The sequence below is a fragment of the Anabrus simplex genome, chromosome 1 (genome assembly GCF_040414725.1).
Source record: "Anabrus simplex isolate iqAnaSimp1 chromosome 1, ASM4041472v1, whole genome shotgun sequence".
NCBI lineage: Eukaryota > Metazoa > Arthropoda > Insecta > Orthoptera > Tettigoniidae > Anabrus > Anabrus simplex.
In genome coordinates this window covers 1793933299-1793956898 of record NC_090265.1, presented here as the reverse complement: position 1 = coordinate 1793956898, position 23600 = coordinate 1793933299, and the positions used below count along the sequence as shown (strand labels likewise).

At 38.4% G+C, this 23600-nt stretch overlaps 1 protein-coding gene across 1 annotated transcript in view; it reads left to right on the top strand.

Moving 5' to 3' along the window:
• LOC136882881 (protein gooseberry-like) overlaps positions 1–23600 on the top strand; it is a 351093-nt gene that overhangs the window by 177483 nt on the left and 150010 nt on the right. Inside the window, exons 2-3 of the mRNA XM_067155157.2 lie at positions 12883–13196; positions 21094–21211. Of these exons, the coding sequence (XP_067011258.1) occupies positions 12883–13196; positions 21094–21211 (432 nt within the window). The remainder of the gene's footprint in view (positions 1–12882; positions 13197–21093; positions 21212–23600) is intronic.

Here is a 23600-nt window from a genome sequence, read left to right as displayed (position 1 = left end):
AATATTTTTTTAATGGTAGAAAACAAGGCAACATACCACAATGTAATACGTTTACGTACTATTTCATTGGTGTACTTTTCAAAAAAAATATTTTTGAAAATGATGCATGTTCCCAATTGGAATCACGAACTGGAGGAGCTTCGCTCTTAACAGGAAGTAATGGGGAAAATTTCTTGATAAGGGCAAGACCCACAGAGGAGCGTAGTGCCAGTGATAATGTGTGATCCCGTGCCAAATATATTTACGATATTTTGATTCATTTCAAAAATATTTGAGGTCGCAGAATTAGGTACACAGGGTTATTCACCTAAGATGTTACACGGAAATAACGTCTAAACTATTAAAAAATATCGGTATTTCAAGCTATGATTCTACCAAACTTTTATTAATAATATATAGGGCCTGTATTATACACTTCATACGAAGATGAGATGGGTGGATCGGGTCATAAATGAGGGGGTACACTGTATGGAATTGTTGAGAGGAGTACGATTTGGCGAAATTTGACCAGATATCTAGAACTTGTTCTGTTAGTTTTTGAGATAAATGTAGGTAGTAACAACTGTAGCAGTCTACCAAGCCATCAGATCAGATAAGATGTAGGATGCAATAGTTATATAGAAATGAAAAGGCTAGCAGAAAACACTGGAGAATGGCGTGGAGAGCTCGATCATACCAGTCTATAGATCGATGACCCAAACAGCAATTACAATAACATCCCTGCAGCATCTCTGGTCACATCTGCCATGTATTCTTTTGTGCTGATAACTCACTGAAATCTGGCATTCCTCAGCTGGAGCTCCTGTGACCATTCTTCATCATCCAGCATTAAATCTAATCTTCCGTTAGAGTTCCTCTATTACCCCCAATGCCCGCGGTTAAAAGGAATCCCTTTGCCTGTTCTCAACGCGCAGGTAGTTTCTAAATGACACTGTCTTTCCGTTCCACGAATACATGACATTCTATTTCTTGCTTCTTGTTGCTGATTTATTCAGCAGATGTGCCATTGCTCCTTTAGCCGCGTGGCAGCTACAGGGTAAGCCTCGAGGAAGTGATACCTCTTGTATAAAGGTTAAACAAAATTAGCCACCAAAAGGAAAGCAGTTAATTCAGTGCCTTATAGAAAGTAAAATGAAGGAAGCTGAAAAAGGAAATGTAAAAACATCACAGAGATGACTGTAGCGTGGGTCGATGGAGATATTGTCCGCAAAATGTGCAAATATACAGACGGAAAAAATTTTGGTAAATGTATTATTCTGGAAACTTATAGACGGGATAATAATAATAATAATAATAATAATAATAATAATAATAATAATAATAATAATAATAATAATAATAATAATATAATTTATTTCGAGAAAACAAAGTACATATCCAATATCCGAACAGCACCTCAACACCTAACAACGGAGTACATTAAAACAGAAAAGTGGACAGTTTCAGATATGTTGGTGAGATAGTGCAAATGAAAGCTAGTGAGAAAGAAGCTAAGAACAGCAGGCGGGAGAAGATGGCCGCAGCTTTACGTAGGACACATGTCCTGTACAAGATAAAGGCAATCTCAAGGAAAGCTAGACTCAGGCCCTATAACGCCGTGATCAAACCTGAGTGTCAGTACTCAAGTGAATCCCTCAGAATTACAGGAAATATTGGACTGAGAGAAACAGAGACGTATGAGAGCAAGATCCTTCGCAAAATAATGGATCCCAAGATAACAGATGGACAGTATAGACTGCGAGGAAGAGAAGATCTGTATAGAGATAATGGACGACTGACATCCGTTGAGGATGGATGCAACCCAAGTAACGAAGCAGAAGACCTAACGTCTCGGATAAGTAGTTCAAGGAAGTAAGGAAGGACCTCAAGAGCATGCGACTGAATCAGAAGGACATCTCTAACGGATCAGTGATCAACCACTTTAAGGGCTGAACAGCGGCTGGACAGGCCACGGGGGTTCAAGGAAGCCTTACGTAAATGCCTTATAGTTACATGACGTGGTCTCTAATGGCCCAAAACGAGAAAATAATAATAATAATAATAATAATAATAATAATAATAATAATAATAATAATAATAATAATAATAATAATAATAATAAGCTACGAGATACTTAATGACAACAAAGGAGAATAACATAAATAAAGTTCTTAAATTCTAGTTCCTTGGTGAGATACTTTAGTCTAACAGGGTCGATAAGGAAGGAAAACGCGAGAGAGCCAGAGAAATGCATCTTGGATTCCACCCTACAAAAAACACATACAAGAAGAGAGCGATTTGTATTAGTACTAAACTACGACACCATCAGACTAAGCAACCAAAGTGCCTGTATGCTTCACAATGCCGAGGATTAGCAAGCAGAAAAGACATTGAAGAAATCGAGAAGAAGAAGGGAAGATTTTAAGAACAATTCTCGGACCAGAGAGATGTGCTGACACAGTAACGAAGAAGTATATAAAACATACAATACGCAAACGAAGTGTTAAATACATTGTACATATTTAAAGAACGCTCTACAACAGACTCACTAGGAAAAGTTTTCACCATTTCAAGAAGCCCAATAGGAAAGGTAACTTTTACGACAAATGTTTCGTTAACGCCAAGAAGGATCTGCAAGAAAGGAACATCATGAATCAAGACATCCACAACAGAACCACTTTCAGGAACAAGATACACACATTTGAGAGGTTCCTAGAGCCAGAAACAGCGACCAAGAAGAAACAACACATATTCAGCTATTACTGCCATCTGGGGACTTACGTGTGTGCAGCGGAATTGCAATATACTTCACAAAAACGGGTGTTCATATCTAAAGAACGTGTCTTTATTTCAAGTGTGTTTTGCTTCCTTTTTTGCTCTGTTCTAGATCATTTATGTTATTTTATATCTCTTTTAACTTGTTGTCCCTTTTTCTTTCTGTTTTCTGTAACATTTTTTATCATTGTACATTATTGAAGAACAAAATATCCTATGGAGGAAGGTCATAATAAAGAAAAAAAACATTGGACGACTGTAAAGAAGGAAGCTGTAGGCAAGAGAATGAAGGAATACTAGCGCCGAAGAAAACTGAAGTCATGAAGAGTTATTTACTTGGTACATAATTCGCCAAAATCGATTATGAATGAATAATAACAACTGCATGGCTACAGCTACCGAGTTTCACTTTCTGAACTGGTGGCCTCTCAACATTCCCACTGTGCTGCTGTCTAGCAACGTAAAGGATGTACTACCGGACGGAGCGCCACCACAAATGTTCAACAAGCCAAGATTTTGGACCGCCGTTCAAACATCAGTCATGGGTCGGACACTCAGGCCTGTGCACATAAGTAGGCGACCTGCGTGGCTGTGAGGCTGGCGTGCTACCTAGCGTGAAGACGGCACAAACAACCAACCCCCGAACCAGACGAACTAACCAATTTAGGTTAAAATTCTCGACCATTCAGGCAATCAAACCCGTTACCCAAAATACTAAATAGATAGCCGTGGATGTGGACACTCTACCACTGATCCACCGAGATAGCTTACAGACTTCAGCCTAGGACTTGGTAATGCTGGAAACTGTAACGCGTAGAAAGATACCCTGTACCTATAAGGCATCGAACGAGGAAGATCAGAGTCGGAATTCAACTCTTCACCGAGAATAAGAAGAAGAAATAAAATATGGTATTTTCTTCTCCTAATTATACGACACCACTAACAAAATTCAAATTTGTGTGCATCTACTGTATGACATGACACCAGTCAGTCAGTCAGTCAATTGAAACTGCCTAGCTAAGGCGGTTCGGAAGGAGTTCGGTTCATACTCCAGCATGAAATCGAGACATTCAGGAACGAGGCTTCTATTTTTTCAGAGTCAATCAACTCACCGGATGACTCAACCTACTGTAGGTACTGTATAACTAAGATGAGTAGTAAATGAATTGCTGGGAGCAAAGGCCGCGCTCATAATACCAATTAGTAACATCACTTCAATTTGGTGACTGTATACTTCATAGTATACTTAAAATAAGATATTATTTACAATATTTAAATGGTTAACAAAATTCTTCTTCTCCTTCTTCGTAACAAATACATCGCAGCTGGAAAATGTTCCGTTGGCAATGGTCACTTACAGTACTGTAGGCCTAATACTAAAGTAAAGTTAAAACATAATTACCCAACAACAACAACAACAAAACTACAACAAGCAATTCCATGGAAAGAAAATGTTGCAAGAAATACTACTGCTTTAACATTGTAAATCCAGCATCATCATATAAACATTCACACACAACTTTAAGTATTTCCAGTGCTCAACACTACAGCTTACAAAATAATAAGTTGAGCTTACTACTAGCTTAACATTACAAGTTATAATAAGTAAAGTTGAAAACATAATTACCCAACAACAAATACAACAACAAAAGTACAAAAAGCAATTCCACGGTAAGAAAATGGCAGTATGGTTTTACGGAAGGCTTCTCCTGCTGTTCCGTCTGTCAAGATATATCCGATAAGCTCGACAATGGGTCAAAGACTGATGCAGTAGTAATTGATTTTGCTAAGGCATTCGTTCTTGTGCCACATGGCATCCTCCTTAACAAGTTAGTGCGTACTGTACTGGTGAAATGGATACGAAAATTCCTCAACGGAAGATCTCAGAGGGCGCGCGTGGGCAAACGCTATCTTCTTCAATACCGGTATACGTTACGTCTGGTGTGCCTCAGAGTAGCGTTATTGGGCCAATTCATTTCATAATTTTCATGAATTATATACCTGATTCGATAAAGTTGCAATTGCGCCTCTTTGCTGATGATTGCGTCATGTACAAGGAGATAAAGGCAGAAGAGGACGAACAGTTACTTCAGCAGGATTTAAATACGATTGAAAAATGGACGCGTGGAAACCGATTGAAAAACCACAGCGATAAAAGCAAGAAATTGTGTTTCAGTAAAAAAAGACAGGAAGGAGGGATTACGAACTTGTGTGGGAAGAGTGTTGTTGAAATTGATATTTGTAGGTACTTACGTGTTACTATTAGAAAAGACTTAAACTGGCCAGACGAAGTCGAAAATGTAGTTAAGAAATCCTGGAGATCGTTACATGTTATTATGTGGAATCTCAAGAAAGCTCATTCTAGAGCGTAAGGTAACGCTTTTAAATGTTTGTTTTGACCGATTCTCGAATATGGGTCTACGTGCTGGGATCCGTACAGGGTAGGTTTAAGAAATTCCCTTGAAAATGTTGAAAGACGAGCCAACTTCCTCTCGATCTGCGTCAAAGAGTGTAAAAATGACGTAAATGTGGCTAGTCAATAAAGAGCACTATGAGATGAGGAGGCGTGAGATCTCGCTCTGGGTTTGAAGAAGGATGGGCAGCACTGACGCAGATCCATGTCGATAAAACAGCCTTCTGCCCGCTCGGGCCCGCCCTGTTGGCGGTACGTGTCTGGACTGGTGCCGCCCGATGGTATCTTCACATATTAGCGGTATCTGCGGTCAGAGGGCAGACAGACAGCCCTCAACACGGAACTTTCTTATCACAGCACGTTCACAATGCACTTAAGGTATCAGAGCGTTGCACAAGATACCACAAAGACAACTGATTTTCTGCTTCAAAATATGCCTCAAACTATGAGATTACTTATTAAATAAGCATAGCGCAAACATTTATCTGATCGGATGATGATTTTATCGAAAAGAAAAGAGGTAATATATTAAGAACTCGTCATTTCTAAATATAGCTGTCATTCACTTCGATCTGTTTCAAACGAGCGGGTATTTTTAAGTCATTAATATTAAATTCCCCCAATTCCCGATTATAAATTCTCCACAAAATGTGTGTGTTCTAAAAAAATGTCCCTCCAATATTCTGCGTTGCAATCACAGTCTAGTTTATGGATGAGTCAGTTGACTACACGGTACGTGTTTTGCAAATGGAAGCTTACATTCAGGAGATGATGGGAACAAATCCCACCTCCAGCAGTCTTGGAGATGACTTTTCATGGTCATTTTTTTTTTTTTTTTTTTTTTTTTTTTTTTTTTTTTTTGCTGGTTGGTTTACGTCGCACCGACACAGATAGGTCTTATGGCGACGATAGGATAGGAAAGGTCTAGGAGTGGGAAGTTAGCGGCCGTAGCCTTAATTAATGGGAAAGTGAAGGCTAGATACTCAAACTAATTCGGTAATTATTATCCTTTTCTAAATCGTTCTATTAGAGCATCATATAGTTTGTTCATTTCGTCTGAATATTGTTGGCGATTAAAAGCTTACATCGTGTTGCTGGGAGAATCAGTCGTAACAAAGATGTTAGGAGTGTGTATTGCGGAAGACTGATTCCCTCTCAGTTACCCTCATTTCCATCTGTGCATTTACATAATTACCCTACCATCAAGTCGGCTCGACCAAGCTACCTGCACCAAGCACGGTTCTGACTCTTCTGACAGTTACTCGTAGAATACGTCTTCGGCCACTTCAGCATTTTCTCACCACCATTCACACTTGGAATTCATGTTCAGGTACACCTGTGTGAGACAAAAATTATTCTGTTTTATTTTATGTTTTGGCGTAGAATAAAAGCAGCTCGATTTGTTCTGGGTTATTTCCGACAAAGGAGTAGCGCTGGCGTATATTCTTTGCATCAGAAGTGATAAGAGATTTACTCCCATCTGCTGGACTGAAAGCTAACTGAAATGCAGTAGTTTTGGCATAGTCCAGTAGATGGAACGTCAAAGCATGCCCTGAATATCTTTCATAGACATCCCCGCCATTTTGATGACTCTGTTTTCATGTGTTAATTATTCTTGTGACCATCAAAGTGTTAAACTATTGTATGAATGGAGGGATAGAAACTGCCTCATACTGATCTGCATTTAGGGCAGTCGCCCAGGTGGCAGATTCCCTATCTGTTGCACCCTAGCCTTTTCCTAAATGATTTCAAAGAAATTGGAAATTTATTGAACATCTCCCTTGGTAAGTTATTCCAATCCCTAACTCCCCTTCCTATAAATGAATATTTGCCCCAGTTTGTCCTCTTGAATTCCAACTTTATCTTCATATTGTGATCTTTCCTACTTTTATAGACGCCATTCAAACCTATTCGTCTACTAATGCCATTCCACGCCATTTCTCCGCTGACAGCTCGGAACATACCACTTAGTCGAGCAGCTCTTCTTCTTTCTCTCAATTCTTCCCAACCCAAACATTGCAACATTTTTGTAACGCTACTCTTTTGTCGGAAATCACCCAGAACAAATTGAGGTGCTTTTCTTTGGATTTTTTCCAGTTCTTGAATCAGGTAATCCTGGTGAGGGTCCCATACACTGGAACCATACTCTAGTTGTGGTCTTACCAGAGACTTATATGCACTCTCCTTTACATCCTTACTACAACCCCTAAGCATCCTCATAACCATGTGCAGAGATGGTTATGAGGGTGTTTAGTGGTTGTAGTTATTCGAAGAATAGACCCCGTAAAGGGATTGGATAAACGGGGATTTTTTGTAACTCCTCAAGTTAAAGTAATTGGTAAAACTGAAGCCAGTTAGTGCAATCTCGTAGTGAATTGTATTTTGTTGACTATATTGTTGTAAGATTTGGATTATAATTGCAGTGTTTATTTCCATTACAATTTTCTATCTCTCTTTCTTTAAGATTTGTTATTTCTGACGTAAAACCTTATATTAATATACATCATGAGTTGCCCTTTATTTCTTGCCATACAATTGTCCATTCCGCACTGTAACTTTGCATGTGGTGGCACTATTCAATAAAATATAGTGATATATAACCCATGATGCAACGTTACCAGTTCACATGGGCTACTTGGCATCAAAACTTATAATAGAATTTATACGTCACGCACATGCTTTCGTATTAACCCGCACACCACCTTTAGGGAGTTTTATGTATTTTCCGGCGTTGTAACGTCTCTGAAGCAGTGCCACGTCTTACAAAGTATAAAAAGTGATACGGTAGACTACTAAAATCTTTACTACTTTTAAAAACAGCACTCAGAAGTATTCGTTTACTAAAGTCTTTCCACGCCACCTCTCCACTGACATCTCGGAACATACCACTTAGTCGAGCAGCTCGTCTCCTTTCTCCCAAGTCTTACCAGTCCAAACTTTGCAACATTTTTGTAACGCTACTCTTTTGTCGGAAATCACCCAGAACAAATCGAGCTGCTTTTCTTTGCATTTTTTTTTCCAGTTCTCGAATCAAGTAATCCTGGCGAGGGTCTCATAGACTGCAACCATACCCTAGTTGCGGGGGTATTTAGAGTTTGTAGTAAGGATGTAACGGGGAGGGCATATAAGTCTCTGGTAAGACCCCAACTAGAGTATGGTTCCAGTGTATGGGACCTGAAAATTACTCTTTTGTTGGTTTTTGAAATGGTTTATTGTTTGAAGTACGTGATTATGTAGGAGGTACAGAGTGACATATCTGCCTGAGTATAGTCACTTTGTCGGATCTAGCGAGTGTCCCAGCGGTCCATTTGTTGACGGATACTCCGCGTCCACAGTTGGCGGCGAAATCATTCTTCAATGGCTTCTCGGACTCATGACTGCTTGCGAACTGACATTCCTTGATTGCTTTTCTTATTATTTTTTCTTTTTCTCACCAGGCTGTCGTTCGTGTGAGTGACCTCGTTTCGGCACGTCCACACCATATGAACATTGCACCGCACATCCTTCGTGACTACTCCGCTAACGCCGCCTGCCACCATAAAGTGAATAACCGATGCCGGGCTATTTCACAATCCTAGATAGTCACACCAGATTTCTTTCGGACGTTATGTAGCGCAAGTGCAAAAGACGCGCCTACTAAAGTCATTGGAAACCGTTATATTTTCTTAGAGATTCTAGAGAATTATCTTTAATTATTTCAGCAAAGTTATCATGTAATTTGGTTGCATTCATAATAGTCCGTTCAGTTTCAAACAAACGTGGGTTTAGAAGGAAAACATAATATTGTTATTACAATTTGCTTGACATCGCCGACACGGAGAGGTCTTATGGCGACGATGAGAGAGGAAAGACCTAGGAGTTGGAAGGAAGCGGACGTGGCCTTTTCCTGGTGTGAAAATTGGAAACCACGGAAAACCATCTATCTCCCAGATGCAAGCTCACAGCTGTGGGCCAGTAACCGCACAGCCAACTCGCCCGGTAGGAAAACATATCAAGTCAGTTCTCGAGTCTTCGTATTTTCACACTGATTTAAAGCTTTATTTTACATACTCTAACAAATCCTTGGCATAATTTTTAAGATACATATTCTTATTCTGAGAGCACATATTGGCAGCAAACGTATTTTTTCTCCGAAGTTATATTTTAAGTTATTTTGCTAGGAAAATCACGATATGTGATAGGAGAAAAAGTTACAGATAATTACTTTTTTTTAAAGTTCTCAACATTATTTATTGACTGACAATAATATTCTTTAAGTAACATTTGTAGTTATGGTGCTATACAAATTTGTATTTTACTACAGTGAATACTGAAATTCGTATCACGTCTTAATTAATTTTCAAATTAATTTATTTGCTGTAATCTTGCATTATGTGACCCATCCTTGGCTGCCCTTTCGATGGCTTTCTATGACTCGATTTTCACAGCAGGAAAATATATCTCCAGACCTCGCACTTGGTTTTGCATCAGGATCTACATGCAATAATAATAATAATAATAATAATAATAATAATAATAATAATAATAATAATAATAATAATAGAAATCAAAGCAGGAATCCGACAAGGACTCGGATATTTTCCAATACTATTCAATTTAGTTCTGGAAAAGTAATTCTTAAATGAAAAATAAATGGCGCTTAAAAGGGTATATCGTCGCTGTTCGGGCAAAAGGTTATATGTCACAATGCTCTTTCTATGTAATACTTTCCTTAAGACGGGTCACATATGACTATGTGGATCATCGGAACAATTTTCGTGGTGTTCATTTTCGTATGGTAACGTGTAAAAGAAAATGGACCTTAAATACAGGAGTGTGTACACACATACATTCCTAGAGTGCGGTACGGTAAGGTAGGCATAGGAAAACGAACACAGCGGATATTGTGGCTGGGAGCCGTGACCAGACTTAAGGAAATTAATGGATAGGAAAAGCATTGTGAGATATGACCTTTTGCACGAACAGCGGCGATATATTGATGGACTTCTGAAAAACAAACTTTACCTTGATTTTGTAGCCTTCGGAAATGACCTTGCAATCTTCTCCAACAAAGAAGAAGTAAGCTAGTCCGTAGAAAAAGTTCATACGGCAAAAACGCACACTGGGCTATATGAAAGGAAGTACATCATGATTCAACAACCAACATTTAAACATCAAATTCTAAAAATCCCCCAAGTAGATAAAGTCAAATATGTAGGCGAAAGTATTCATCCAGCGGGCATAAACAACCAAGCAAAGAAAGAAAGAATTGCAAAATTACAAAAAGCTTACAAATTCTCCTGGAACAGATACAACAAAAAATCGATATCACAAAATATAAAAATATAACACTTGAATACGGTATCAAACCAGAAGCACTTCACGCATTCGAAACTCTAATGATTCACAGTAGATCACAAACTATAAAATATCGGAAAGCAGAACAGAAAAATCCTCGGAAAAAACAAAATTAGAAAACGGAATTTCGATTAAAATTTAACCACAGGAAAAATCTCAGATAAAGTAACAAAAACGTGGATAAGAATAGACTATGAAAGCTAGGTCTATTCCTGAAAAACCACAACAATTGATTAGTAGAAATAAACAAACATGTGCAAGAAATTGGTATTAACAAGAAACCATTCATAAAGAACAACATTTCGAACCCTAAACGAATACAAATTTACTTAAAAGCCTAAACGAAATGATGCAGGATAGGCAAAAGTAAGCTACTCAACAATTTAAAAAACAAAAAACGAACAAAAAGAGAAAATAACATAAAAAGAAAAAGAAACAGCGATCATTGGTAAGAAAAGAAGATACAGTGCGTTAAATAAATTCAAACGTGCTCCCTGTATGGCCATAACGAATCAAAGTAATAATAATAATAATAATAATAATAATAATAATAATAATAGCCTAATCATCATAGTCAGAAATTGTTATTCTTCCTGTTTATCTCCTGACCGAAAGCATCACTTCACCATTGTCATTACTTGTAACTCAGAGGACGCAGGGATAACAAATATTAGCAACATGGTCACAATCAATCAATCAATCAATCAATCAATCAATCAATCAATCAATCAATCAATCAATCAATCAATCAATCAATCAATCAATCAATCAATCAATCAATCAATCGATCAATCAATCAATCAATCAATCAATCAATCAATACTGACCTGCATTTAGGGCAGTCGCCCAAGTGGCAGATTCCCTATCTCTTGTTTTCCTAGCCTTTTTCTTAAATGACTGCAAAGAATTTGGAAATTTATTGAACATCTCCCTTGGTAAGTTATTCCAATCCCTAACTCCCCTTACTATAAACGAAAATTTCCCCCAATTTGTCCTCCTGAATTCGAAGTTTATCTTCATATTGTGATCTTTTCTACTTTTAAAGACACCACTCACACTTCGTCCACTAATGTCATTCCACAACATCTCTCGACTGAGATCTCGGAACATACCACTTAGTTGAGCAGCTCGTCTCCTTTCTTCTAAGTCTATAGCAACAAGCACTCTAGGCGGGCTTCACGTCCCAACCGCACTATAATATCGTTGCCACAACTTCCAAAGGGTCTGTTTGTGAGAACCTCGTTTTACTACTCCTTTTAAAGGGAGTTCTCTAATGGTTCGTGGGATCCTCCTGTACGCACGGTGAACTGATCTGCCGACTGGGTGTGAGGAGACCTTCTGGACTGCGCCTCTTAATTCAAAATCCACACAGTCGTACTTGCACTTCATCTATTTCTGAACATACTCCAATCCATTTCCACTGTGGGTGGTATCTCCTGCCTGTCGTAAGAGGGGAAATCCTTGGAGCTCTCGATTTAAGACCTAGGGTTGGTGGTCAGGGGGCCCGTAGTCAAGTCTGAGATTGCTTCTACATACATGTGCCAGGATCCTAATTGTCATGTTCCACTTGGTCTCTTCCAACACTGAATGCCAATTAAGTCTTACATTTCTTTTCTGTTTCCCCGGTTCATCAACGGGTCTCATTCCCCAGTTGTATTTCATCCTAGTACAATAATCACCACTCCAGTTGTTATTATTTTTCTCTGAGAAATGTCAAATTACTATAATCTATCAGCTTCATTGTCCGTATTGATAATTTAAGCACACAAGTATGAAGGGTAAGTTTTCCACCTAATCAATACTCAATAACGATCCTGAAAACTAGCATGTAACAGCAACGACATAGACTAAGAATGAACATGACCTGTTAAATAAGCTACAGAACCTCAATCTACTGAACGCAACATTCCCCGCAAAATTGCGGCCCAACAATGCACCTTGATTCTATCTATACAACAGTTGGACATAATGCTGGCATACTGCATAGATAATTTTTGATTTGTTGATTGTCACCAAAACCTCAGACCCTTTATTCTCTAAGAACCATACCCTATTTTTAACCTCAGCTATATAAATTTTGGAATATGTCGCATTCATGGGACTCCAGCATGTTAAAGCCCTTCATTGTACCATATGTATATATCTTAACATTGGTATTATATTAGAATTAGGCATTCTTGTTTAATAAGTTTTCAGTAATGTTTTATTATGTAAAATCGCTATTAAGCAGGTTCACCAACAGCTGATGATGACCTATTTACGGGTCGAAACCGGTACTGTTTTAATGTATATAATTCTAAACATTTTTGTGGAAAACTCATCCTTTATACTTGTGTGAAATGTCAAATTGTTTGAGCATTGGACGTTATTGATTTCAGGGCAGGGCCGCGTAAATCAACTGGGCGGTGTGTTCATCAACGGAAGACCTCTCCCCAATCACATTCGTTTGAAGATTGTCGAGATGGCAGCCGCCGGAGTTCGACCCTGTGTCATCTCACGTCAGTTACGTGTGTCACACGGCTGTGTGTCGAAGATCCTGAACCGATATCAGGAAACAGGTAGCATCCGTCCTGGAGTGATTGGGGGCAGCAAACCTCGGGTAGCGACACCTGAGGTTGAGAGTCGCATTGAGGACTACAAGAAGGCGAACCCTGGCATCTTCAGCTGGGAGATACGAGACCGCCTCATCAAGGTAAGACGACTCTTCTCTTTACTACTGATAACGTCTAGTTAAAATATGTTACGGATAATAAGGTGGCTAGCTTCGATATTTTAGGATAAATATGAAACAATTTCCCGTCTGGTTAAATACTTCTTGTTAAAATATACTTGTCTATGACAAGACAAGGCAAATTTTCGATAATTTTCCCAGTTCTTTGCAATCATTTAAGAAAAGCCTAGAAAAACAACTGATAGGGAATTTTCTACCTGGACGGCAGTCCTAAATGCACATCTATTACGATTGATTGATTGATTGATTGATTGATTGATTGATTGATTGATTGATTGATTGATTGATTGATTGATTGATTGATTGATTGATTGATTGATTGATTGATTGATTGATTGATTGATTGATTGATTGATTGATTGATTGATTGATTGATTGATTGATTGATTGACAAGTTGTGACGTTGTCACCTAATATATCAAAGTCTGCCTTCCCTCTGGTATTACTAACCCCTACATAAAGTATGGTAATGTCTACGAGGTTACGTAAACGAATCGTATCCACGAAATTTCACTGTAATTTTTATGCCAAACGGAAGATAATAATTGCTTTTCCCCAAGTAAAGTGTAAAATCTGCGGTAAATTAACAAATACCGTCGTTTCTAGAGAAATATCTATACGTACTTACGAGCTGTAGACAGGACTCCCTTATGTTGCATTTCGCTGCTCGTGCCGTCTTTTGTTTCTTGCTTGAGGTCCAGGACTAGTACCGACGAATGGGTGTGCTATATCTGTGAATTATCATTATCTTTGTCCATCTGAATAGCGCGGGCAGTTCAAACAGCAAAATAGCATGACCCCTCGACCGATAAATATATTAATATATTACTTTTTGTTGAAAGGAAAATAGTATGATCCTTGGACCAATAATATATCACTTAATGAATGAGTCAGGGCACAAAACGAATAAGCAACAGGAAGAAAACGTCACCTAATTAATTCAAACAACTTCAGTGAACAAAGACATCACACACGAAAGTGTTAGACAAACAAAACACATAACGAAGCGCTGCGACGTAGCAGAAAAAATAATTGTAAGATAATACAATATGTATCCATATTATTCCCTACAAGTAAAATATTTCTTAATATAAAGCAGATTTTGCACTTTATTTGAGTAAAAACAATTATCTTCAATTTGGCACAAAATGTACACTGAAATTTCGTGGATACGATTCGATCACGTAACCCTTCTAGTTAACATGTACTAACGGCTACATCAGGACCAGCGCTGTACTGGAATTTTCATCTGGGATGTAATCGATTGCGTTCTGATTAGCTCTATTTGCTTCTTAAATTTTCCTAAGATCTTTAAGATAAGCCCTAGTCTCTGATGTTGTAACTAAGGAATTTGGCTCTCTCTCTTTATCTCTGGTACTGCTAACTTCAAGTTCAAAAATACACTAACGTCTGTAAGAAGAAAAGACCTGATTCTTTAGTCCGGCAAATAAGAGATTAACTTCCATTTCTTATTACTAACTTGTAGATAAGCTACACTAATATGTACATTAAGAAAAGTTCTATAATTTTCTTCTCTGAAATAATGGGTTATCTTCACTCTAATACACATAACTTCTTGTTAATATACATTTATGTCTACAATAAGACAAGATTGGCAGAATAAGTAATCGTCTTCAAAGTGACGGACCTCTTTCAATTTTCCTCTGATTAGTGTCACCCTCAAGAGAGGAAGGTTGCCCAGTTGCATTTGATCCTAAAACAGTTCTCACGACCACAAAGACAAATAAGTGTTGATAATTTGTAGTTTAAGGAAAGGTAAGATCTATATTAGAATATAAGTGTAAGCCTTGAACTTTCAATCTGGCGAATTCTTCCAGCTATTACTCACTCGTAGATAAAATACACTAATGTCTACATCAAGGCAAATACTAGAATTTGCGTCTCAGATTGCCTGATAACTTCCAGTTAAAATACACCGAAATCTACAAGAAGGTACTTTCTGGTTCTGTAATCTGGGAAATTGGATATTTTACTACGTTTAAGATTGCTGGCAGGTTAAATATATTTTTATACATCAAGAAAAGATTCACACATACTCCATATGGTCTTTGGAATGTATTAGTTACAATATGGTAGCGTCATATGTAAATACTGTGTCTTGTTCCTTATCTGTAGGTCAGTTTCTGGAGACAAAAGCGGATGGATATAGAGTTGATAGCTCTATTCCAACTAGTGCCATGGTTGAATATTGTGCCCGTGCCATACGGCACTCAGAGAAATAGAGTCTCTTGTACGTTGTCATGCAAGATCGAAGGCTAACAAACACAAAGAAGCTTAGGAAAATGAGGTAACAAAATCTGACGAGGAGAAACTTTATTTCACAGGCAAGATATAAGGATCAGTAGTAGTGTTTTCAAGAAAATTACTTGTCCAAGCACTTGTTCCAAAAGTAAATCAGGGCATCGATGGAAGAAATCTGAATCCAGTCCCTGAAGTACGCCATGCCAGCATGCTAAACGACTGCAACATTGTTGAATCGCTCACCAACCAGGTGGTCTAAGCATACACAGTAGCAGGCCACTGAGGCATATTACTATTCAACACAGCTACCATTCTTGTCCAAGCACTTGTTCCAAAGGTCCTAAGAGATGGCAATTATTTGGGCTGTAGGGACGATGGTCCAGATAGTTAATTTCTTCAACAGGAGACTGGCAGTGAATTCTGTGACGTTTTCATATATCATTTCGAAAAAAGAACATAAACTCACCTGGACTTCTATCATCAGGGGTCGTATTGATCACAAGCAGCCAACAGCAGACATGAATTGTCACTACGCTTCCGGTAGGAGGTAGTGGACCCTCCTCCTTATAGACCCGATCTGGCAGCCTGCGATTTCCATCTTTTCGGACCGTTAAAGGAGCAACTGGATGGTGAATGACTCAACGCCGATACGGTCGTTCACTACGCCGACATGACGTGGCTGCAGGGAGTGGAACAGTTTTCTTCCATGGCTTGGTGTACCGTTGAAACAAGTGGTTGGACAAGAATGGTGGCTGTGTTGAATAGTAATGTGTCTCAGTGGCCTGCTACTGTGCCTGTACCATAAAGTATCTCAGTGCGAGCTCTTTTGGAAGCACCTTCGTAGAGGACGAAACATTCTGAAGGACAGGTATAATAACGCATGCCACATAGAGTCCTTAAGGGCTTTGGTTTACCAAGATGAATGGTGCACATGTTGGAAGGCAAGTGGTCAGCATGACGGAGTCGTTAGACCCTCGTAAGTGGGTTGGCTGGCTCATAAGCAGAGTGAACATCTTTTCAGTCCGTAGTTCAGAATTAAAATCCTTGGACTGGTCGAGAACCGAATGCGGAACCTCGAGGTAACAGGCAAGCATACTAACCCTATACTACGGTACAGCCAAAGGAAAGCAATGGAAAGTTCATCTTGAACAAGGAAGCGAACGTTGCGCAGAAAGAAGAAGCTGTGTTTTTGGGTTTTTGAAGCATTTTCCCTCCACTGTCTCACGAGGACTTTATCGTCAGACTTCTTCAGTGCGACACAGTGTTGTAATAGCCCGTCTCTCCGTATCCTGGAAGAAGTCCAAGTACTTGAAGTGGTCCAGCTGCTCCAGTTGGACGTCTCGTATCTGTGGAGTTCATAAAACCTGCATTCAGAAAACGTGAGGCGTGTACCTTACGGAGATGTAAAAGAAACATATTTTCAATTGGTTGAGTTGGGAGCTCGCCAGGACACTGCTGTGATGTCTATTAACTCGCTGCTGTCCGGGCCGGTGATGTATGGCTGGGGCGGCAGCAACATGTATACAGTAATATCAGATATTTCCTTTTCTAGTTATTATTTCACAAACACTACTTCTCCTATCTCCTACCATGGACGAACGAACAAACTTACGAATGGATGAACATATGAAAATGAATTCATAAACAGAATACGCATCTCTTCTTAGGGTCAGGTTAGCCGAGAGGCATTATCAACGGTTTCTCACCAGGGCAGTGTTGCCAGGTATACAAATAAAAAATCGGTAGATTGTACGTAAAACTTTTGGGAGTTTTAATGAAAATTTCGGCAGTTTCTAGAGCACTAAACTGTTATATAACTAAATTAAAGAATGCAGTGAAGATATTATGAGAATATACAATTTCACTGACCACACCAGCATAGTCGTTGATTAACCTAGTCACCCATCTATGACCATGCAAAGTTAATTTAGCTTGAACAATCCACTCAGTGGGCTTTTGTATAATGCATTAGCGAAACTTTGAAGGTAGAGAAGACGTACTTACCAGAAATATCCACGTTTTCAAGCGAAATCACTTGCACCATCTGACATCCAACAAACGGCTTTAGTTTCTTCTTTTTTTTTTTTGCAAGCTGCTGTACGTCGCACTGACACGGGTCTTATGGCGACGATGGGATAGGAAAGTGCTAGGAGTGCGAAGGAAGCGGTCGTGGCCTTAAAATGAAAATGTGAAAATGTGAAACCATGAAAAAACATTTTCAGAGCTGCCGACAGTGGGGTTCGAAAACACTATCTCCCGGATGCAAAGCTCGCAGCTGCGCCTCCCTAACCGCACTGCCAAGTCGCCCGGTACTTTAGTTCTCACGTACATCCTCTCCACACGGGTAGGAGTTGTCGTGCGATCTAGCGGGTGAATGCCGCTTTGGTTTACCCTGCTCCATCTCTCCCGGACTTACTCTACGTGTATCCTTAATGTCAATGTTCGCTTCTTTGAGGAGATTTAATGCCTCTGTACGCTGCTTGTACTTTAAGCTTTATGTTTGTATTAAAAATTGTTTATTCCGCCTGTCATTATTCATTCGGTTCAAATGTCCGAAAAACGACAATCTTCGTTTACCCATGGTCTGAACTATATTCTCCACATGTACATAAATTTATTTATTAGATCGTAGCCCGTTATATTCCGCTTCCGTCGTCCTTAAGTCAAGAATACTTCAAACCAGTCTATGTTTATAATTTTGTTTATTTCAACTTTTTGCATTACTTTTAGTGTATCGGGTCCATAAAGAGCCACCACCATGTTGTAATGTAATTTTGATGTCCCAGGACAATTCTAGTGCTGGAATTGCTCTTATCTCCAAACCATGATTTTCGCCGTTGCTTATATTTATTCATTCACCTAAATATTTAAAGGAGTTGACTTTTTTGATTTTGTTTTGATTTATAAATATTTTATCAGGGCAATCTTTAACGTTTGTTATAACTTCTGTCTTTGGGAAGGAGATGTATAAATCTATCTTTCCTGCTTGCTCTACTGAGTGTTCGATTTGGATTTTGGCGTTGTCTGGTGTGTCCCTCATGGAAGCAATGTCAACCGCAGAATCCAAGCACTCTATATATGATATCTTCCTGATATTCGAATTTCATGCCATTCGTGTCTGATTTTCTCCACATTCTGATCACCTTCTTCAGAGAACAGTTAAAAAGTAAAGGTGACAGCCCATCTCCCTGACTGACTCTTGTTTTTATTGCAAATTTTCTGGAGAATTCTCCACAGAATCTGACTTTAGGTGAAGTGTTTCTTAATGTATCTTGTATGTTACCTCTACTATAGTGGTAACACCAAAAAGGAACAAACAGAGTTAAAAGGGGAAGTTAAGAGCAAACTACACAATATAGAATGTCACTACACACTCGGAGCAAAACAGTAGCTAACATTACGCTGATCTCCAACAAAACGTGTACGTAAATATCAGTAGGGCCAACTAGCGAACAACAAACCGGGAAGATGAAAAGGGCTGGGAACCTACCAAAGGCATGGACATGGCGGATTCCGAAATAAATGGCCGTGATCCTTAAATTTGAAGAATATTATTTACCAAATAATCTTACCAATACATTTCACATACAATTCCAAGTTACGAGCTGTAAGTTGAGTGATATACATAGCTTATTTCGTAGCAGTGTAAATTCAAATCTCAAATCAACTATACATCTATTTACCTATGCAGTTGTACAATGCAATATACAATGATGTGAAAAAGGTTATCCAAAACTTAGCGTACCTAAAGTGATACAGAACTACCAGAGGCAAACCCCAAGGGAAATAATATTAAACTACATTCTACATATTTTAGTGAAACAAGAAAAGGGAATGCCTCGGAAACGAACAGGTAAGCCCAGCTGAAAAACTAAGGCGTCTAAGTAACTAATTTGGTGAATCTAGGCGCGGTTAGGGCAGACTCCTGTATGAAAAGCAAATCGGAACATTACGGAAATTTTAGCAGGAACGGAATTCAAGAGTGCTTACCCGAGGAGAGTGCCATCCCAGAAACCGGGGGACGTCAAACAGATAGGCTGCTCGCAGACAGATAGACCAAGACCGACAGATTTCAGGATACAGAATTCATTCGAACACTGCCTCGCTCACTATATATAGGAAATTCCGGCCTTGGAGGCAGCCAATCAGCGTGCACGAGTTCCCTATCGCCACCTAGACTCACCAATCACAACCTTACTTTCGATCGCGAACTTTGACTAACATTCTAGAATACGCATGATCGCGAAAGTCGTATTTTTCCAGAATAGACAGAACACATTTTCTAGAACACATACCAAGTAACACACCCAGTACAAAAGTTATGTAACTTTCTGGATCTTTCCAGGAACTATAGACAGAATTCTACTATTTACAAATGCCTATGTTACAACATTATACAGTACAGGTTAGGTCAATAAAAATAAAACATCATATCGTATTTTACAAACAAAGTCTTCATTGTATAATTTTTATAGTTTTTGAATATAAGTTGAATTCCTTCAAGACATTGATTAGGGATTTGCTATCAATCGAATCATATGCTTTCTTGAAGTCCACAAGAGTAACTGTTGTGTATTTGTTTCTTAGTTGTCTCATTTGCAGAATAGGTTTTAGATTCCAGATATGTGCAATGCATAATCTGTTTTTACGAAGTCCACCTTGATATTCTCATATTTTTGGATCCAGTTGGGGTTCTGCACGATTGAGTAGTACTGTTGCTGTCACCGCCTCGGTAGTTATTTTCATATGTAGACGGTGTATGACGGCTGTTTTCCACTCTTCTGGAAGTTCTTTGTTCACCCAGATTTTATCAATTATATCCTTAAGTTTATGGATAATATGCCAAAACCGTGAGTGTGACAATGTTCTTCGCATCCTACACACCATAGTCTAGGAGAGGGTAAATATATCATGCAAACATACATTCCTGTAGTACGGTACAGTAAGTTACACGTTAGCATAGGAAAATGAAGTCAACTAAATGTGTTCTGATGGACACGTGATCATCTTAATGGAAATAATGGATAGGAAGAGCATTGTCACATTCGAAGTTTTGCATAGGAGCGACTATACAATCATCTAGGACTTTCCACAACTGTGCCTTAATTCCACCCTCACCGGCAGCCTATTTTTCAAGGAACATATCATTTCTTTAATTTCTTCTAAATCTGGGGCTGTAGATTCCTCTTTTTATTTCGATTTAATTTAATCGCTCATAATTTTTGTATTCTTAATTTAATTGGTATTTAATCTAATTATTTTGATGTAATACAGTGAAATATACATATATTTCAGTGTCTGGTTAGATGGGAGAAAAGGCCTTAACCTTGCCACCTAAAATAAAACATTACTAACAAACTAACTAACCAACCTCTGAGCATCCTTTACAGTATCATGTGCTCGTTGATTTTTTTGAACGGCTGTACATATTAAAATTAAACACTGTAATAACAATATTGATACCTTGATAACCACAGGATTACATATACGATAGCAGTTCTTCGTCAATATTGCACATGGCTCTCCTTTGATTTTGTGCTTGTTTTGTGTATTTTAGACCCTCTAGATGTAGTAATAGTGTGCTCCGTGTCCACAGGACGGGATATGCGACAAGAACAGTGCCCCATCTGTCAGTTCCATCAGCCGACTGCTGAGAGGCGGCCGTCGAGACGAGAATGATCTCCGAAAGAATCACTCCATAGACGGCATTCTGGGTGAGTTAAACGTTCTTTAAAACAATTATTGATGTCCATGTTTGATGAACACTCATTCAGGTTTATTTTTGTAACATAGCTCTAATAATCCTTACTCATATGTCATATAAAATGTATTGGTCTGCTGCTACAATTTTTCACTTGCCAGTAACCAGTGTTGGACCTATTCAATTATTTTTTTCAATCGACTGATCACTCAACTAAAAACTTCAATCACGACTAAATTAATCATGATTTATATAGGTATTAGTTGTAATCACGACAAAAATATGTTGTTATTATTATTATTCACTTAACCATCAGATTCATTAACGTTTTAATAGAATATCTATTTTTGCGAAACATTAATTTAAAAAAAAACTATAGTCAGCACTTCTTACATTAATCAGTCCAAATGTGAAAAATTCTGAAAGCGTTATTGAAAAGCCATCCAAATCGGAAAGCAAGGAATGATAAGATTTAGTTAATGAACAAGGAGAATGTGTATGTGAGGATCTTCAAAAGGCAGAAGTATTCAGTCAGGAGTATGTAAAGATTATTGGTTACAAGGAAAATGTCCAGATAGAGGAGGTGACTAATGCTAAAGAAGTATTAAAATTTACATATGATAACAATGATATTTACAATAAGATACAAAAGTTGAAAAATAGAAAAGTGGCTGGAAATGATAAGATTTCTGGGGATATATTAAAGATAATGGGTTGGGATATAGTACCATATCTGAAGTAATTATTTGATTATTGTTTGGTTGAAGGAGCTACGCCAAATGAATGGAGAGTTGCTATAGTAGCCCCTGTATATAAAGGAAAGGGTGATAGACATAAAGCTGAAAATTACAGGCCAGAAACTTTGACATGCGTTGCATGTAAGCTTTGGGAAGGCATTATTTCTGGTTACATAAGACATGTTTGAGAAATTAATAACTGGTTCGATAGAAGGCAATTCGGTTCTAGGAGAGGTTATTCCACTGAAGCTCAAATTGTAGGATTCCAGCAAGATATAGCAGATAATTTGGATTCTGGAGGTCAAATGGGCTGTATCGCGATTGACCTGTCTAAAGCATTTGATAGGGTGGATAATGGGAGACTACTGGCAAAAATGTGTGCAATTGGACTAGACAAAAGAGTGACTGAATGGGTGGCTATATATCTATAAAATAGATCTCAGATAATTAGAGAAGGCGAAGCTTTATCTGACCCTCTAATAATTAAGAGGGGAATTCCTCATGGCAGTGTTATTGGACCTTTATATTTTCTTACATATATAAATGATTTGAGTAAAGGAGTGGAATCAGAGCTAAGGCTTTTGCGGATGATGTCATTCTCTATAGAGTAATAAATAAGTTACAAGATTGTGAGCAACAGCAAAATGACCTCGATAATGTTGTGAGATGGACAGTAGACAATGGTATGATGATAAACGGGGTTAAAAGTCAGGTTGTTTTACAAACAGGAAAAGTCCTCTGAGTGTTAATTACTGCGTTGATGGGGTGAAAGTCCCTTTTGGGGATCATTGTAAGTATCTGGATGTTAATGTAAGGAAAGATCTTCATTGGGGCAATCACATTAATGGGATTGTAAATAAAGGATACAGATCTCTGCACATGGTTATGAGGGCTTATAAGTCTCTGGTAAGACCCCAACTAGAATATGGTTCCAGTGTATGGGAGGGACCCTCACCAGGATTACTTGATTCAACAACTGGAAAAATCCAAAGAAAAGCAGCTCGATTTGTTCTGGGTGATTTCCGACAAAAGAGTAGCGTTACAAAAATGTTGCAAAGTTTGGGCTGGGAAGTCTTGGGAGAAAGGAGACGAGCTGCTTCACTGAGTGGTATGTTCCGAGTTTTCAGCGGAGGAATGGCGTGGAATGACGTTAGTAGACGAATAAGTTTGAGTGGCGTCTTTAAAAGTATTAAAGATCACAATATGAAGATAAAGCTGGAATTCAAGAGGACAAATTGGGGCAAATATTCATTTATAGGAAGGAGAGTTATGGATTGGAATAAATTACCAAGGGAGATGTTCACTATATTTCCAATGTCATTGAAATCATTTAAGAAAAGGCTAGGAAAACAACAAATAGGGAATCTGCCACCTGGGCGACTGCCCTAAAGGCAGATCAGTATTGATTGATTGATTGATTGATTGATTGATTGATTGATTGATAAATTGATTGATTAATTGATTGATTGAAGATCTTCAATTTCAATTCAGGCTCTAGTGGAACTGAAAAGGAATGATCAAACGGCTTGTGGAAGAGTGTTGAAATAATTTGACCATTTCACTGAAGAAAGCCATTATGTGAAACTCCTGCAACGATACTCATTCACTAAAATTTTACTTTTCTTTATTCTATGATAAATCAATTTTTGGCTCAAATATATTGAT